Source organism: Apostichopus japonicus, chromosome 20, assembly GCF_037975245.1.
Source record: "Apostichopus japonicus isolate 1M-3 chromosome 20, ASM3797524v1, whole genome shotgun sequence".
Taxonomy (NCBI): domain Eukaryota; kingdom Metazoa; phylum Echinodermata; class Holothuroidea; order Aspidochirotida; family Stichopodidae; genus Apostichopus; species Apostichopus japonicus.
The window spans coordinates 1,981,598-1,998,813 of record NC_092580.1 but is presented as its reverse complement, the minus strand read 5'-3'; the positions used below and the strand labels follow the sequence as shown (position 1 = coordinate 1,998,813).

The 17,216-nt window shown below is 38.9% G+C and overlaps 1 protein-coding gene across 5 annotated transcripts in view; it reads left to right on the top strand.

The window, feature by feature from the left end:
• The first annotated feature begins 5,223 nt into the window (after positions 1-5,223).
• Positions 5,224-17,216, top strand: part of LOC139961026 (tubulin monoglycylase TTLL3-like) — a 46,202-nt gene continuing 34,209 nt past the window's right edge. For 2 of the 5 annotated variants that reach the window (XM_071959836.1, XM_071959833.1), the window contains exons 1-6: positions 5,227-5,946; positions 11,933-12,013; positions 14,065-14,248; positions 14,975-15,088; positions 15,826-16,031; positions 17,048-17,216. In XM_071959836.1, the coding sequence (XP_071815937.1) occupies positions 5,623-5,946; positions 11,933-12,013; positions 14,065-14,248; positions 14,975-15,088; positions 15,826-16,031; positions 17,048-17,216 (1,078 nt within the window). In that variant the 5' untranslated portion in view covers positions 5,227-5,622. Of the gene's footprint in view, positions 5,947-11,932; positions 12,014-14,064; positions 14,249-14,974; positions 15,089-15,825; positions 16,032-17,047 lie in introns of all 5 variants that reach the window. The other 3 variants (XM_071959835.1, XM_071959834.1, XM_071959837.1) reach the window with 3 other exon arrangements.

Here is a 17,216-nt window from a genome sequence, read left to right as displayed (position 1 = left end):
CAAAACCCTGCAACCACGTAACATGCGATTTTCCTCAAATCATTTTTGCGCAGAAAACCAATAACCGCATTTACTCCACCCACTAATTCTATCTCTTCTCACCACTGTCCTTCGTTGTCATTCGTTGTCATTCGTTGTCATTCGCTGTCATTCGCTGTCATTCGCGAATGATATTTAAACCTGTACAAAGTCAATTGTCATTCGGTCATTCGCTGTCATTCGTTTTAGTTTGTCCCAATCCGAAAGAGAATTTCAACATGTAAACGTACTAATTGTTCCATCACAGTTATGCCATCGCAAATCCTGTTTGCCTAAGTTCAACAGAGGCGGTGGGAGAGGGTTCAATCTGGCAGGGGAATCTTCGAAGAGCTGTGGGGCATGTGGCACATATAGGCTACGAGAATTTTTGTTGAAGGTATCATCATAGGCGTAGGAGCCTCATTTGATTTGGGGGGGGGGGGGGCTGTAACGACTTGCCCGAAAAATATAACCAACATTTTTTCGCGCGCTCCGCGCGCGTTCCACATGTTAATGTGCATATCATATAGGCATCCATCAGTTCTTACATCACCTGCCAATAACATAAAATTATTTTCCGTGTTATTACCAGGCGCGTATCCAGGATTTTCTAACCCGGGGGGCGCGAATTACTATCTAAGCGGAGCGCCACCATCGGTTGGCGCGGAGCGTACAAGAAAATTTCTGGTTTTGACACCCCCAGATCACCGGAAATGGCACTTCTCGGGCTTGAAAATGAGCAACCAGATGTGCACTTTTGCCTGAGAATCAAGTATTTCCCAAAAGTTTTTTTTCCATCCATAACCTTTTTGAAGATTGTCACCAGTCACACATCATGTTCGACCACATTGCATGTCTTATGGATCATTGCTTTTGTAGGTAATTCTACGACACGGCCCACAATATCCGAAAGCCCCACTTTTCAAGGTTTTAAGCCCATTATTTGTTGAGAATTTGAAAATTCCCATTTCTTGTGAATAAAATCACTTTTAAACATACCCATAATGTTGCACAAAATTCAATCTATGGACAACCAATATAGAAAAACCTCCTGGAACCCCTAACAGACAGGTCAAAATTGCACGAGTAGAGGAAAGTATGATGAAGAATGTTGGTCAGGAAATTTTCGAAAATTCAGACACAGTTAATTTATTGGTGTAGAAATATTAAAACCTCTTGTAATGGCTATTATAAAACTTGGTTGAAGGAAATGAAAAATAGCAAATATTTCCGATATCAGGTATATCGAAACCGAACACTACACACATAGGCGTAGGTCCCGTAGGAGGCGGGGGGCTGCAGCCCCCCCCCCCCCGAAACCAAATGTTTTCCCATTTTTTCGGGCACCTACTGAAAGAAAAATAAATAGCAATGAATAGCTTAAAAATGATCTCCTTGGTAATTAAAATAAAGTTGTAAGCTTGGCCGACATTACCTTTGTAAAAGAGAGTTTTGACATAAATGGATCTGTATGCTTTTTCTCCATCTACATAAGACATTTGGTTGTTTACATTAACATCCGGCGGTATACTGTGCAACTTTCACGGACCGTAAGGTATACGATGCAATGTAATGGCCGATGCTTGCTTATATGATATTGGCACCGATATGTTGAACGCGCGCTTCGCGCGCGAAAAGTTTTGGCTTTTTTTCGGGCAAGTCGTTACAGCCCCAAATCCAATTGGGCTCCTACGCCTTTGACTACACACATAGACAGTTTTTGAGGCTGTTCATCGTGGAACATGCATTTCAATGCTCACTGATATGATGTTATATCTGTTATTTGCTTTACAAATTCGAACAGGCGTGTAGCGAGTTATTGCCAAGAGAGGGGAGAAGCCTGTAGGCAAACTATCTAAGCGAAGCGCCACCATGAGTTGGCGCGAACCTTCCAGAAAATTTTTGGCCGAAAATGCCTCCCATATCGCTGGAAATGACACTTCCCAGGTCTTGTAAGTTGCATCTAAGCATTGTCTATTTTGAATTTACTAGCAATGTCATAAAGAAAATTTGCTCGGGGGGGGGGGGGGTCGCCCCCTTCCCGAAATGCGTCATGTTCCCCGATGACTCGGTCGAGTTCAAGATAAGCCACAGTTGGTTCCATATAGCACAATTGTAAAATTGTTTAAGGCGTCCATAAAGACACACGCGTTATGATAGACCATATAAAGTATTTATATAGATACATTAGTGAGAGAGGAAAAATGGTAGCGTCAAAAATGGAGTTGTCGGTGTAAGGTGAGGCGCACACCCCCTCCGTAATCCTTGATCTGTCACTGGCTACCCTGTGTATATAATAGGGATCAGCGCTTTAACTATGACTGTTCCTCCGTTTCTCTTACCGAGGTCTTGGCTATCTTCTACTCCCTCCTTTTCTCCTTTTTTCTCTCTTTCTTCTTTTTCTTTTCCCTTCCTTTCTCTCCTCCTTTTCTTTTTTCCCTCCTTTTCCCTTTTTTCTTCTCTTTTTTTTTCTCTCCTCTTTTCCTTACCCGGGGGGCGCGCGCCCCCAACGCCCCCCCTGGATACGCACCTGATTACCCTTCCATATTGGTTAGAATTATTGGGGAAATGGTTACAACAATAATGATAATAATAATATAAGTTTAACCATTGAAAAACACATTGCAAATTCTTTATCTTTCACTAGGTGCCAGTGGCGGAGCTAGGGGGTATTGGTCAGGGGGGGGGGGGGAGAGAGAATGGTCTGTAGGGGCGCTTTTGACACTATCCAAGCGGAGCGCCACCACAGGTTGGCGCGGAGCGTACAGAAATTTTTTGAGTAAAGTAACTCCCTAGATCGCCGGAAATGACCCTTGCCGGGCCTTGCTTATTTGCAGATAAACGAAGAATAAATAGGTGTCATCGCCATTTGTCAGAAAATTGCACCAACAAAATGTGACAAATGTCAATAGGTATTTGAGAGCGCAATAAAAAAGTCAATAATCGCGAATAAGTAAAAAGTGGTAAAAAGCTGAAAGGGCGCCAGCAGTCCACTTGAGTCCGTCAGGGGGGGCATCCGCCCCCTTTGACTGTATGGACGCTCCGCCACTGGTAGGTGCACGCAAAATTCTCAGCATATTGCCCAAATTTTCACCCAAAAAAAATGGAAAAAAAATGCAAATTATTATTCTTTCAGTAGATGCCCGAATAATTCTCAGCATATTGCCGAATTTTCACAAAAATAATGAAAAACACATTGCAAATTATTTTTCTTCCAGTAGGTGCCCGAAAAATTCTTAGCATATTGGCCGAATTTTCACCAAAAAAATTGGTTGGGGGCTGCAGCCCCCCAGCCCCCCTCCCCGCCTCCTACGCCTATGGGTATCATACGCGATATTATTGCCCCATTTAACCATTAACTAACAGTCTTAATCGTCAAAGTAATGTGGTCACTTAATAAATTATTGTAGAAGTTTTCAATAACTAAACCCTACCCATCACTGGATTGCTGACAAGTTGGCCATTCATAGCACCATAAATTTTCCGTATCATGATCATAAAGATTTGTCGCCATGAGAATCTGAAGTTTACGTCACTTGAAAATAAACCTCTCCAACAATTTTCGTACGCTGCTCCTGGGAGGCCTCGAGGGGTTTAACATTGCAAATGGACCCCTTTTGCACCACATGCACTTCCATGCATACTATAGAACATCAGAGCCACATTAAAAAAAAAAAACAGATTTAAGTTACTGCATATCAGAAAAGATGTTCTCGTGGTGCTTTTTGGCAGTTTCATGAGATAGGAGAATTCTCAGGCGGATTGATATAGACCCTACGTGGAGCATGCCACCTTTAAAGATCTGATTTATTGGCTCTTATTGTCATAGGCGTAGGAGCCTAATTTGATTTGGGGGGGGGGGGGCTGTAACGACTTGCCCGAAAAATATAGCCGAAATTTTTCGCGCGCTCCGCGCGTGTTCAACAATTCAATGTGCATATCATATTGGCATTCATCGGTTATTACATCACATGCCTTTACCCGATGAATGCTTATATGATATGCACACTAAGATGTTGAATGCGCGCGAAGCGCGTGAAAATTTTGGTTATATTTTCCGTGTTATCACCCTTTCATATTGGTTATAATTACTGGGGAAGTTTTTACGATAATAACGATAATAATAATATCAGTTTAACCATTGAAAAACCATTGCAAATTAACCATTGCAAATTATTCTTCTTTCAGTAGGTGCCCGAAAAATTATCACCATATTGCCCGAATTTTCACTAAAAAAAATTGAAATACACACTCCAAATTTTTCTTCTTTCAGTAGGTGCCCGAAAAAATATCACCATATTGCCCGAATTTTCACAAAAATTTTGGTTGGGGGGGGGCTGCAGCTCCCCCAGCCCCCCGCCTCCTACGCCTATGCTCATTGTAGCATGCTATAGCGAAGAAAGTTTTGTGATTACGTATTCGACCTGCCACGGTCGTTAATCTAACCGTTCTCACTTATAGCCTGCATATAGCTTCTTAGCACCATTAGGCTCTTTGTGTAAACACTGTGTGGAAATGTGTTCATGTCTACAGTGTAGTTAATGATACAGCGTAATTACACAAAAACTCTCATATAAGAAAAAAGATGTGGCAGGCGTTGCAGACTAGTTGGTAAAAAGAGGTCATTTTACGACCAAGGCATGTCGATTACACTGATCTGTACACTAACTAGTGTACAGATCAGTGGTCGATTACGTAATCCCAAGAAACTTTTCCAAGATGGCGTGCTATATTTGCAGTTTATACAGCAGCCCTACAAAGTTCTACTTTATTGGCGCCAATTATAGCACGCTATAGCTATAGGCCCCGGCGTGAATCATTGGTACTTATTAAACATTACTACCCTGCATAAATTTAAATTTCCAACACTCTTATTTAAAATCCTTATCATCAAAAAAAGCAAAAGGGTTAATTTCCATTTTTTGTATGACATTTTATCCGCCACAATTAGAAACATAAATATCAGACAGACTAAGAGACAATTCTTGTGCATAAAATTACTTTAAGTTGCAAAATATAGCACTAGATTGCATATAAGGATCCTCAATTAATCGAAAATTTCTCCTCCCGACAGCAGAGCGATGTCTACGCCAAGTGATTTGGGAACGAGTTGTCTTTAGTTTCAAATATAGTTTCATATTTTCTATTATAGTCATTTGCGGTACAATGATCCACACGTATATGAACGTACGCAATGCACACACGTTCATCGGCACACAGTCGCCAGTTTTGTATAGGTTGTTGAATATTCAATTCGCCAGGTGCGTCCATAGATACGCTCGGAGTAATGTTTTCACGTATGTAGGACCTATACACTACGTATGTATGTTAGGCCGCGCCGCGCCTATAGAAACTAAACCAGAGTAACGGCACGTTAAAATTCTTGACATGGGTCGTCCTGTTTCCCTGGGATAAAATGGCAGGATGTTTGATTTAGAAGTTGCTACTTTGTTAAATATTTGCAAGATGTAATTTTTGTGTTCTCACGACGACTAAAAATATGTCTGTTCGGCAGACTAGGAACAATGGTGAGAAAATTGGAGGTTGTAAGAGCCAACATTAGCAGGCAGCCAGTCCACAGCAGCCTACCAACTTACGCGAATAATGACCAGCACACGACTCCGAACGACTTCTGGCAGTGTTGATTCCATGGTTAACACACCACACGGTCAAGAATATGAATCGGAATTAACTTTTGCGCCTAAGTTGAATGCTACGAGCTTGCGTTTAGCTCAGGAACGGAGGAGTAGTAATGGCAGAGAAGGCTTTTACACCAAAACTACCCCGGGAGAGCGGCTGAAATTAGGTGTTCATGATGACTTTACATTTAGACCTCAGATGAGTGAAACTAGTCTCAAGATAGCACAGGGTTTAAATACAACCTTTATGGCAAGACAAGCGATGCATCTCGAAAAACAAAGAAAACTGGTAAGAACTTAGAAGTGCGAGATAGTGCATAATGTGCAGCAAAGTCTCGGCTCTAGGCTAAATATTTTCACTGAAACTTCAAGTTCAAGTCACCAAAATAATAACAAGAAATATCATGCTTTGAGTTTGACAAGCCAAGGCCTAACTTTAGGCTATGCTATCTCTGATAACTTACCATTGTTCAATTTCCTTATTATAATTACAATAATAAAAAAAACAAACTAATCAGGCAGCTACGCACTCTCCCAATGTTAATAAGATTCTTGCAAAGGCTAGGCATAGGCTATTAGAAGAATGTCAGACAATGTTCCCCAATGTTCCCCAATCACATAAAACTGTTCAGTTCATGCCGGTAATCTGACCTAGTTTCGAATGAGGTGTAACAGAAGATCGATCCCAGAAAATACACACACAGCTTGCTACCGTCAGTAATTAGACACTATAGTGTACAGTCAATACATACAGTTACGGTCAATACCCACAACACAGTGTAGGCCTACATAGCAGCGTGGACATCTCAGGCCTAAATTAAAGATAACAAGGTATCACATTTCATTACTGTCTGCATTTTGCAGCAACAAGAAAAAAATTCACTTGCAAGCAACGGAAAGTTAACTTTTTCAGAGGATGGCATGCGGTTTGGGGCGAGTGTTCAATGCCTTTAAGCACTTCTTCTCAGACAGGAGGTGTTGAACCTCCTTGATCATATCACCTAATGCCTTTGTGTACTAACATTTGAATTCATGAAATGATTTCATTGGCTAAGTAGATTTGTAGCATTGCCAACAAAAACTGTAACAGATTTGTAGTTGTTTGGCCAAACTGGCCGGATAACGTTGACACTGTACTAAATTTTCCAACATATGTTGCTATCAATTGCCTGGAATACATTGTTTCCATTTTGCTGGCAAGTCACTGCAATCCCTTGGTTATTTGACGATGTATGAAACTTTCAATTTCTGGGTTAAGATGGGACAGAATCTCAAAATGACCAAATAAATAAATACTGTTTATTTGAAGTAAACAGTCCCGAAATTAGATGAGAAGGGGAGGTTTACCAGCTTCTCTGAATGCATGTCTCTCTGTAAACATTTGTTTTTAAGTATTCCCCAGCCCACCCCCACCCCTTGTATGAGCTCTCAGCACTGACTATATAGAATCACAACATATGTCTGCTGGATATATATAGAGGGCTTACCACCATATAAAGGCTGGATAATTTACTTGGAAGAGCACAGAACTTGTACTCCAAAGATCACTGGTGTCCAGTAATTATAATTTCATTCTAGCCAATATTTTCTCAGCTCTTTTCATATTTGTCTATAATGTCTCATTCAGTTATCTGGCATTGTTCTTTTTATAATCCGTCCAATCTTATGTGTGATAATCTCAATTGTGTAATGCTGATGAAATATATATACATACAGTGTAACTTATGGAGTAGACTGACCTAATGTGCAGTGTTTAGTTTAGTTGCAGAACAACTTTTACCCAGAAATTACTGTTAATCTAGATAGTTTTATGGTTACCAAATCATTTCAATGTAAACATACTGGTCACATTTATGACATATGAAACAGTATATGTTTTAAGCAGGTATTTGAGTTCAAGGTAATTATTTGTTTACTGTTGATTGAGATACATACCTTTAGCTTACAGATAAATGTTCAAAATTTGTGCATTGGTGCAGTTAGTTTATTATCCCACAGCACTTACTGTTACAATCAATAGTCACTTTGTAACCAGTGTTAACTTCACACAATGGTGCATAACAGTATGTGGTCCACTTGCTTATTGATTAGTTCAATTTAACAAGAGGGATTAGTTCAATTTAACAAGAGGGCCATGAAAGCCCAACAGTAGTAGAAGGAATTTGTTATTTCAAAGCAGCTAAGTTATTATTGAGAAACCACTGCACAAATATCAAACCATTATGTACCATTATATCGTTTGTAGATCTGTGCTTTCCTCACATTTTGTTGTGGTCGTTACAACATACACAAGAGATAATTTATCCAGACTCTAGTATCGCACAGCAAAATACTATGCATGTTATGTGATTTGCTACCCAAATGCACAGATGTAATAGCAGTCTTTGTGCACAGAAGCTTTATCCATTTCAGTATTGTATGAGAAACAGACTTTGTAAACCTGAAAACCACTATGTAGGTGTGAACACCAAATTATTCCCTCCCAACATGTAGATTCTCATAGGCAACATTACTGTTTAATTCCATGATTAACAGGTTATATAGTAATACTCTCATTTAGCTCTCTTGTGAGTATGCTTGTATTCAAATTCCTAATGAAGAGTGCAAGTCACATTATTCCATCTCCTAACACCGTTCAAATGCAGTCATGCATGCTCTCCATGATTGTCTCCATCATGAGTATCAAATTAAAGGGTGTGAAGACTCACGCAAAAACAAACATCTAATGCCGGTAATTTGACCTAGTTTCGAATGAGGTGTAACAGAAGTGTTAAACACTACCATCGATCCCAGAAAATACACACACAGCTTGCTACCGTCGGTAATTAGACACTAGTGTAATTCAGTACATACAGCTGCGGTCAATACCCAAAGCACAGTATACAAACGATATAGCGATGGACATCTCAGGTCCAGCTAAAAATAACAATTAAGGTATCACGTTTCATTACTGTCTGCATTTTGTAGCGACAAGAACAAAACGTCACTTGCAAGCAACAGAAAGTTAACTTTTTCAGATGGCCGCATGCGGTTTGGGGCAAGTCTTCAATGCCTTTTAAGGATAGATTTAGGACGAATTGATAATCTATAATCCAAGAAAAAAAATAAGAAAAAAGAAGCATTTGTATGCATACTCCAGTTTTTAAGATATTCACCTTTGAAATATATGCAGAAATCTCTGGAAAGCTCTTGCAAGGCTAAATTGATGATGCTCTCTAGCTCCTCAGTGCAGGGCATTGCAGGCCTTAATGTTAATCCATTGTTTTAGTAATTCTGATAACTTGACCAAAAACATAAATATGAAGTTAGCCTAATCTTCCCCACTTGAGACAGGGACACCAACCCTTCAAGTTCTTTATATTGTGTTTACAAGGTTTTCACAATTTGACCCCTGGTGACCCCAAATGACCTTTGACCTGCACCAAAAACACTTTGAATTTCATATATAAATAAGAAATTACCCTTGGATGATATTCAACACCATTTATCTTTGACAAAGTTGCAATTAATTGTAAACATGTCATTTGAATCTGTAACAGTCTTGTGTTATGCCATTGAGTGTTGTGTTACACAGCAAAGATATGAGTCGTGCGGTAGTGCAAATTTCACACAACCGGTAGTGTTGCAACATGAATGATTGAATCCCAGTATCGTAACTACAACCGGGATTTTCCACAACTTTCATCTACGGTTCAAAGCACTTAGTTACGAGACTGTCAATGTCATACATTCAATATGCATAGCCTAGGCTATGTACATAATCTTACACGCACGGTTATAAAAAATATAAAAAATTAAATAAAAAAACACGCTATATTAGGGCCTTTGTTTTTTAACTATACTTTCAAAAAGAAAGGCAAAAACCTTGGAAAAAAGCAACCCACACCATCCTTCATTCATACTCGACGCACGATATTAGATTAACACGTTCGCACGTGGATTAAACTTACAATCCGTACACAAACATAAATTGGGGGTTCCCCATTATTCCATGATATTAGAATAGGGCAACCCTTCAAGTTTATAATGAAAAGTTTGCAACTATCAACAAGTCACCACGTGTTTGGAACTTCAGGCAAGAAGAATGTAACATTATATGTAAATACGGGATTATAAACTACATACATGAGAACAGTACAGATTTATTTATAGCGTTAATCGGCTGTTGTTTTCTCCACAAAATATACCTTCAATATCAATCTTTCGTACAAAAGTTCTTAAAAATTAAAAAAAGTAGCCAAAAATAACTATAAATGACATCGTGGAACCCCCCGCATTAATAAACGAATCCATTCCATTACAGCTTCAAATCTCAAGTAGTGCTGCACTGTGTGTACCAGTATCGTACCCTAGGCTATAATAATATTGGATATGGATTTAAACTGGATATACTCCCTGCGGTTTTGGCTCAAAGTTTATTAAAACGTTGTAACTATTATACCAAAATGAGGTGAAATACATAAGGGTAATATTTATACATGGGAACCTTCACAATCATCGTTTGAAGTAAGAATAAATAACGAAAATTTCAGAATAACTTTGAGGTCCCGCAACATGCTGAGGCCAAGTAACGTTAGATATTTGGTGTAGCCTACTACGTGAAAAGTTGATATATAGGCCTAGGCTAGTACGTATTATGATCTTGGACTTGGTCTTGGTGTGGTACTGCACAAATCGCCCCTGATGTGGCTGTTGACGTGCAGTCCTTGGAGTTTTGCTAATGGTGCTGCTGACTTTCCAGCATGAACTTGAAGGAGGCGGTGTTTGGTGCTGATTTCAGTTCAGGTGGGAGTGCGTTCCACTGAGGAATGGTGCGAGGATAAAGCGAATATTTATAACAGTTCTTTTGAGCTTGATCAAATATTATTCAAACTATGAACACAGAAACCAGAAATAAATGTGTTTTCTTTTCTTTATTTCAAATAGTAACACGTAGATATTTTTTATTATGTCTGGGATTCCGGGAATGATACCGAAACGAATGTAATAACCGGTTGTTTTCCCAATACCGGTAGCATTTACACATTGCTTTGTGATCGGGACTAGTCAATACCGGGATTCACTTGACTATGACCACAACGCTTTATACCACTATATCTCAGCAGTGTGCAACATTTACCCTTGTGAAAAGTAGTTCAGTACTTCTAGGGTCATACAGCACCAGGTAAAGAAGTTTCGTGCCCACCCTTTTCGTGTACTACGAAATCTGAAAAATAAGTACTTATTTACCCTATGGCCCACTGTCTATTATTGTTACTTCATCATCTGACCAACTGGTATACATGTGTATTATACTGCATAGTTCAGTCACTTTAATTGATGAACCTTGCATACACATTTAAAGGGTCATTAATAAAAAATTAAAGTGTCATATAGAAATACAACCGTGTGTTTTATTTTTGTGTTTTATCAGTCTACAAGATATCAGATATAATTTTGTTCCTTAGTTCATCCTCTAAGTACCCAGGGATGGGGAATCAACACCTGATGAGTTGCCAAGTTAACAGAATCTGAAAATATTTGTTTTTACTGTGTATATTGCACTCCTCTCTTTGTCCTCTTTTCTCTTGCATTTTTTGGGGATTTCCTCGGTCTCTAAATTGATTAATACATTTTTGTATCGTGCCCTCAAGTTCTGATCCATTTAAACTGGGATTTAGAACTTTCAACAAGCTATATAAGTTGTGATGTAATAAGGTCTATGTTGTTGGTTTAAAGGTAATGCAAGAAATGTAGGTCTACTGAATAATGTTTATATATTTTCAATGTTTCCAAGAAATGAAGAAGAAAAAAAACAATGATAAAACTGTCCATGGAATTATGCAATTATCCAATTTTATCTGTTGTATTACTCAACACCACTGTTTTAACCCAGTCTGTGTTTGGTTAAACTGTCCATGTGAGGAGTAATTAAATCTAGATACCAACAGTATTTTAATATAAACGTTATCAAGTCCCTAACTTATACCTAGAATATGAGAGGTAACTCGATCCTGCGAAGGAATCGCTTTTCCTTTTTTTCCCACTCAGCAAAAGATAAACAAAAGATTGGTACATTGTCTTACTTACAAGCTCTGTTGTGTTAGAGCTGTCAGAAACAACTGACTTTCATTTATTATATGAAATTTGTAGAGTTTGCCAATCTCAAATCAGATATACTGTATATGTCTGTATGTGTAGGTGCCTCCGACTGACTATATGACACAGCTGAAGCCTGTACATGCATTATATGCTATCTTTGACAAATCTTCCTCCCTTTTCTTTCCATTCCATAGCTGGAACAACAAGCTCAGCTTCCTGCAAAGTTCGGTCGCCTGTCTCCTGTTCCTATCACAAGACTGAAGAAAGTTAAGGAGGTATATTATCGCTAAATTATCGCTAAATTATTGTATTTTCTTTAATAACTTTATATATAGTAAACACTAAGATGAGATTTATAAAACACTGTTCAAGGCCCAAAAAAAAATGAGGCACATTTCTTTTAAGAGACGATATGTTTAAATTCCTTTTTCCTCATGTATATACTTCGATTCATTTTAATTTGCTTTGCTGAAGGGGTTCAGGAGGTCAGGGTTCATTTAGTTGATTGGGCATTTGGCAACTAGAAAAGTGTTCACTTTATCACGTAGGCTATGAATGTAATTTAAAGCCAACAAAGCTGAGGAGAAGAATAATAATAAAGGAATCCTCAGCATTAGTTATTACGAAGGCAGGATTTTGCATCCGGGACGCAATGTTTTGGCCAGGGGCGCAAAATCTTCAAATTGCTTGAGTCCGGCGGACGCAAACTTTTTTTTGTTTTTTGTTGAGAAGCAAACCCCAAGTACACAATCACAACTAGGTCGACGGAAAACATAAAAAAAACACATTTTTGAATGAATATCTTTCATTATTTCTTTTTAAAAAAAAGAGCAAATTCTTCTGACAAGAACCAAAAGTTCTCCCACACCTACAGATCATTGAATTTGCTTGAAAATAAATATATTATAACAATCAACACAAGGTACAGGGTTTAACAACACTTCATTACGGAAATTTTCATGCTAAAAATAGACAATGATGCTTTTCCAAAATTCCCAAAATTTGATTGGCTGATAGTCCCTATCCATAGTCTGGAACATTCTTGTATCTGTAGTGCTCAATGACAATTACTTGCAATGTTACTTTCCCCTGTGTAGAGATAACGAAGTCTGCAGTATAGACTATCATTCTGTATGTGTGCACTCAAATATCCTAACTTTAGGTCAGGTTGTCACATACAGTACGTATACCTTTTGACAACAGTCACTCGTGGGTACGAAGATGCAATTGAATTGTTTCTGAGACTATCACGTAATATTTTTGAATCAATGTTTTGATCAGAAAATGTTAATGAGTTGAGACAATCTATGAATTTTGTGGGAAGCTAACATCTCTGATCCTGATCAGGATATTTCAATTCACAGTATGTTTCTGCTCTCTGCATTAAGAGTTGCTTATGTTAAATGTGCATTCTTACCATCAGTAGTTTCTGTTGCAAAATTTCTTCGCGGTCCAATTGACCACGTGCGTCAGTAAATCTTTTTTAATCGACATTGCATAAGAAGCTATTCACATAGGCCTACTGTAATTTTGGTATAGATGATTGTTTGCAAAGAGCCCAGGATAATAAATGTTGGATCAGGTTTTGAGTATTTGCGCATATGTAGTTGAAAATGAAGCTCAACAGGCCTATGAACATGGAGTATACAGTGAACTGTGTGGATTTTAGGGAGAAATATATACACTACAGGTATGTACTGGGATTTGTGAAGAGTTGGTTGTTAGAATCGCTGCAAGGTCTAAGCACGGAGCTACTACGGAGTTGGCGAGTAGGGAAGACCAAGGGCGTATGAAGGGGGGGGGGGGGCTGTGGGAAAAAAATTGGTTGAAACGGCAGGGTGGGCAAAAGGAGGGGTGGGCCAGGCTGTACCTGTCGAACAGCGAACCTAAGGCACTGAGCCATCTGCCCTTTATATTGTGTATAACATTCACTAAGTACAGGCAGTGATACTGTATGATCGCATCTTTGCAACAACACCTGTAAGAGTAGGTCATACAATAAGAGCAATTGGTGTTCGATTGAGACGCAAGCTTTTTTTTCCGAGACACACATTTTTGGGGGGGGGGGGCTTGCGAGCCTTGGGCGCAAACCTTTTTCTCTAATAACATTACTGAGGATGGCGAAGCAAATAAGGAAACCTAATAGAAGTTAGAACTGTTGCTACACATCTCTAAAGTAAACGTGAGTCATATTGATGCTAGTAGTATGAAGTGAATTTACCACATTTTCCATCACAGAGGATTTTGAAATCATTGGCTGCATATAATAATAATAATAATATTATGTGGTGAATGATACATTATTTCGCTCTCTTGTCTTTAACAGTCTGCTGATGTTGCATGGAATACTCCTGCAGCAACTCCAAACATTGTAGATAAAGATGGCACCCTGACATCCAGTGGATCAGGATTGGGTGTGGGTGCCTCCGTGTCCATGTTGAACCCAGTACGACACAACAAGGCAACACCATCATTTCACTCATCCATGAATTTACAAAGAGTAACCAATGGTAACCATTTCAACTAAACCTTTTATACTGTTTATGCAAAGTACTTGTATGGGATCCATAGATTATATACTGTCAATTGAGTTTGAAGGAATGAGTATGTATAACAGTGTGAAACAGGTAACAATGGAATGCTCACCATTTTACCTCAGATAAAGACGAGCACCCTATACAATATTTACTCTACATATATCTACAATATTTAACTACATTGTAGATGCTGAACATATAGCCAGCGCTCACTTGCTCGAATCCTGTTCTAGCTGTACATTTTTTTTGCTCTTCTCCATTAAAAGATATTGTGTTTAAAGGTCTGCTGTATAGACCCCAACTTAAGCACACTATCTTGGAAAAGTTTCTTGAGAATATGTAATCGACCTGCCTTGGTTGTAAAATTACCTCTTTTTACCAAAAAGTCTGCAACGCCCGCCACATTATTTTATCTTGTATGAGGGTCTTTGTGTGAATGCTGTATGATTAACTACACTGTAGACATGAACATATTTCCACACAGTGTTCACACAAAGAGCTCCGCGGGCTAACTGGAGAGCCTAAGGTGTATTTTCGACCGTGGCAGGTCGATTACCTAGAATCACAAAACTTTCCAAGCTACAGCTTGCTATAATTGGAGCCAATAAAGCTGATCTTTAAAATCCCACGGCCCTCTGTTCTTTGAGATTTTAAATACTAACATGCTGTCATCATTATATCTCTTTTGTTCCTTACCAGCTTCCAATGTTTACAACCAGTCTAATGCTCTTCTAGTGAAGAGTAGGAAACCGATAGTGCCAAAGACCAAAACAGTAATCAAGCACAAGCGTGCCCTCACTCATCCAGCTGAAGGTTTGTCAAATCACTTATTATATTCTTCCAAAGATGTAACCTAATTCTTAGTTGGACTATTTCTCTCAGGCACTTACACATATGACTCATATGACTCATAAAATAGTTCACGTAATAAGCCAAGAATGTTTGCTTGAAATTGAGACAGGTAGAACAGTAAATAACCAGGAGGTGGAGCAATTGAATTAAATTACTAAACCTTTCAGGAAAGAAATCTTTTACTGACATTTCATATGATGCAGATGTGATGTAAGTTTTGCAAGAAACAACATATTATTTGTAGTACTGAATGTTCAATTTGAAGCCAATGTTCTTGGCTCATTAGGTGTTATTTTATGAGTCTTGAGTCAAATACAAGTGGCTGAGAGAAATAGTCAACCTGACAAGTTGTTTAGACTTAAACAAATTTGTTTTCAATTTGTTATCAGGCTCTATAACTAACATCAATTTGTTATCAGTTTCTATAACTTACATCAATGTCAAGTTTCAAAGCTACAAGGTAAAACATATTACTTTGCTTTGGATATATGATGACTTATGAGTTTCATGGAAAGTTGAGTTTGGTTGGAAAAAGTTCAGTACCCTGCACATATGTTTTGTTTTAAATTGCCAGTTCAGAGCATGTGATTGGAAGCGGTTATTTTGAAGTATTTATATTTCCTAAAGTATCTGTGCCATAATCTAGAATTGACCTAGAACAGAACGCCTTTCAGTATGTAATTGATTGTTTTCTGTAGCAGGTAAGGACGACTTCATAGGTGATCACGAAGACAGCCAAATTGTAGCTACCAGTGTGGACAATCCTGGAACACATCACAGAAGTAAGACGACATCGTCCGTTTCACCGGAACTCCTTCCACGGGGCAAGACACGGCAAGCTAAGGGTGGTCCGACTGGAGAGAAACTAAAGATAGCAAAGATGGCGGCTGAAAGGGCAATAAAGGTAAGAAATATATTGTTATATCAGAAGTTCATGAGGTAGTGTCTCACAGTGGAAGCATTAAGGTTAAGCACATTAAGCAAATAGATATTTACATGTAAAATTCAACTTTCTGAATGTGACACATGTGGAGCACGGCTCTCGTCTAGAGTATGACATGACCTACACATCGGACAAAGTTGATGGTTCTGCCAGGTCAGAAAGGGAACAGGTGGCACATTTGATTGTTGACCTTTGCCTCTCTTGACCCATCTGAAAAGACAGTCAAGGAGAACAATCATTAAAGGCAATCTTGGTACTATCATCTAAAACACCGTACTCCCAACGCTGGACAATGGGCAACGCTAGTCAACCAAAGCCTTTAATAGCCTCTGGAGGCACCACCAGGTGGTCCCAGCAAACTAAATACCGGAGAAAGGAACCTCAATGGGATCCTCCTAAGGTGTTACTAAAGGTACTGAAAAGCAGGTACTGACAATTGCTTAGGATAATACTTGTGGTAATCAAGGAAAACCTCCAAGGTCCTAGCACATGTACAGTGACCCTCAAGGGACCCTGAAGGCATAGAAAATTGCTGGTAGTGCTAGGTGGACAAAGGTGGAACACACCCGTGACAACAAACCTATTCCTGGGCACCTGAAAAGGTCTAATACCGAAGCCTAACACAACCAGTTAAGCAGCCTGAGTCAGAAGGACTAAAATAAGCTTAGACAAACCCCAAAACCCTCAGAGCAAAGGATCCTGAACACCATCAGCCAGAGAGAACCCCCCCCCCCCCACGTCCACCCAAACAAATGACAGTACATTGGTAGTGTCTACACTAATAAAGTTTGATCTATTCATGTTAAATTAATAACATTTAAGGGTTATGTCTCTTCATATCGGTAATGCAATTAATGTCTCCTCATGTCATAACATAACATCATACAGTAGTACCTGCAGTCTGCAGAGCACTACTCAAAAAAAAAATATGGAGAAGAGTTTATTTAATTGTATTTTGATTTTGCTTTCCTCTCCAGTCAAAAAAGATATTTATGATCCAGGGTCCTTACCCTGTAGTACGAGAAGGTTTAAGGCAGCGGAACTGGGTGGAGAAACAATACAAGAGGATGGCACCGCACAAAATCAAGAAGAAAGCTGATAGTGAAGAGGACTCTGATGACTGTGATGATTCAGATGATGGCAATG